Source organism: Kryptolebias marmoratus, linkage group LG9, assembly GCF_001649575.2.
Source record: "Kryptolebias marmoratus isolate JLee-2015 linkage group LG9, ASM164957v2, whole genome shotgun sequence".
Lineage (NCBI taxonomy): Eukaryota > Metazoa > Chordata > Actinopteri > Cyprinodontiformes > Rivulidae > Kryptolebias > Kryptolebias marmoratus.
In genome coordinates this window covers 30,074,653-30,076,076 of record NC_051438.1, presented here as the reverse complement: position 1 = coordinate 30,076,076, position 1,424 = coordinate 30,074,653, and the positions used below count along the sequence as shown (strand labels likewise).

At 47.9% G+C, this 1,424-nt stretch overlaps 1 protein-coding gene across 1 annotated transcript in view; it reads left to right on the top strand.

Annotated features, from left to right (window-relative positions):
* LOC108228943 (diacylglycerol kinase theta) overlaps positions 1-1,424 on the top strand; it is a 16,434-nt gene that overhangs the window by 8,956 nt on the left and 6,054 nt on the right. Inside the window, exons 7-8 of the mRNA XM_037977517.1 lie at positions 556-624; positions 746-843. Of these exons, the coding sequence (XP_037833445.1) occupies positions 556-624; positions 746-843 (167 nt within the window). The remainder of the gene's footprint in view (positions 1-555; positions 625-745; positions 844-1,424) is intronic.

The window sequence follows — 1,424 nt, the reverse complement described above, 5'->3', positions numbered from 1 at the left end:
ACACACACACACACACACACACTCTCTGAGGCCAGCGCTTTGACGTCATGTTGTTTTTCTTCCTAATCGGGGGGCGGAGCCTCATGTTCTGAATAAAACACACCACGCTCTTTCAGACCACATCCTGTGACGCTTCTGACTCTCAAACTGAAAACCACAAACGTTCGGCTGGTTTCCTGACGGCGCCGCTGCTCCTCTGAGCCCAGAAATGAAGCTGCTGATGTGCAGACGCTGGAAGCACTTTCCCTTCACTGAAACGCCAACATGGCTCACATTTCAAATGTTTTACACTTTAAAATCTGAATCTGAAGGGAAGCTGTGGGTACGCAAATGTTGAAAAGATTCTTCTGCTTTTAGAAACGTCAACAGCTGCTGTTTCAGCCACTTTTATTCTTTGAACCAAACAAACTGCAGTTGATTGGACTGATGTGTGCAGAAACATTAACATCTGAGTTGGAACCATCTAGAATCACTTCTTTACAGCAGTTTGAAGGTTTTAAAAGTTAGAACTGAACTTGAAATCTCTGTCTGTTTGTGTTCTCTTTCTTCCATCAGATAACTCGGACGCTGTCGATCCGTCTGCTGCAGCAGCTAAAGACGTTCAGCCGGCGCCTCCAGAATCAGGTGATGATGCTGCCTGGCTCCTCCTCTGGAGTCAACACCTCAGACAGCTGAAACATCCAGTTTTATCTCTGCTGACCTGAAGGAGCTGTCTGTCTGTTGTTCTTTGTTGCCCGCCCTGCAGGTAAGCAGGTTCTGAAAGTGTTTGACGGGGATGATGCAGTCAAGCGCAGCTCCTTTCGATTGGTTTCCATCTCCAGAGCCCCGAGGAATGAGGAAGTGGTAAGAAAAGGCTTCCTTCCTGAAAACGCAGCACAAACACTCACTGATGCTATTTTTACTGCTGTTCCCACCAGTTCCTCTGCAACCTGTGAATCACACCTCAGGAAGACTTCAGGAATGTGCATCTGTTTCTAAAACAGCAGCTGACTAACGGCTGAAAGACTCAAAATCAGGACTTTAGAGAAGACATCAGAGGGACCGCCTCTAGAAAAGCTCCAGGTGTGTTAACACAACGCCAGGGCGGAAAGACATCAGAGAAATGAGCTCCATCTCAGACAGGTTAGCAGGTCAAAGGTCAAAGGTTAAAGCCTCTTCTCTCTAAAAACAACATGGCAGCTGCACTTGAAGGAACCAGAAGACTTCTGGACCAGAACCAGACCAGAGGACAGATGTTTACCCAGAATGCACTGCAGCTGTCAGCATGGTAGTGGAGGGCTGATGGTTTGGGCTGATTTTGGAGTCAGATGTGAGGCCATCTGTCCAACAAACAGAACGGTCCAGAACCAGAACCAGAACCTCAGAGAGCTGAGCTGAAGCAACGCTGGAAAGAAGAGTGGGCCACAACCAGGAACCCACTGAGA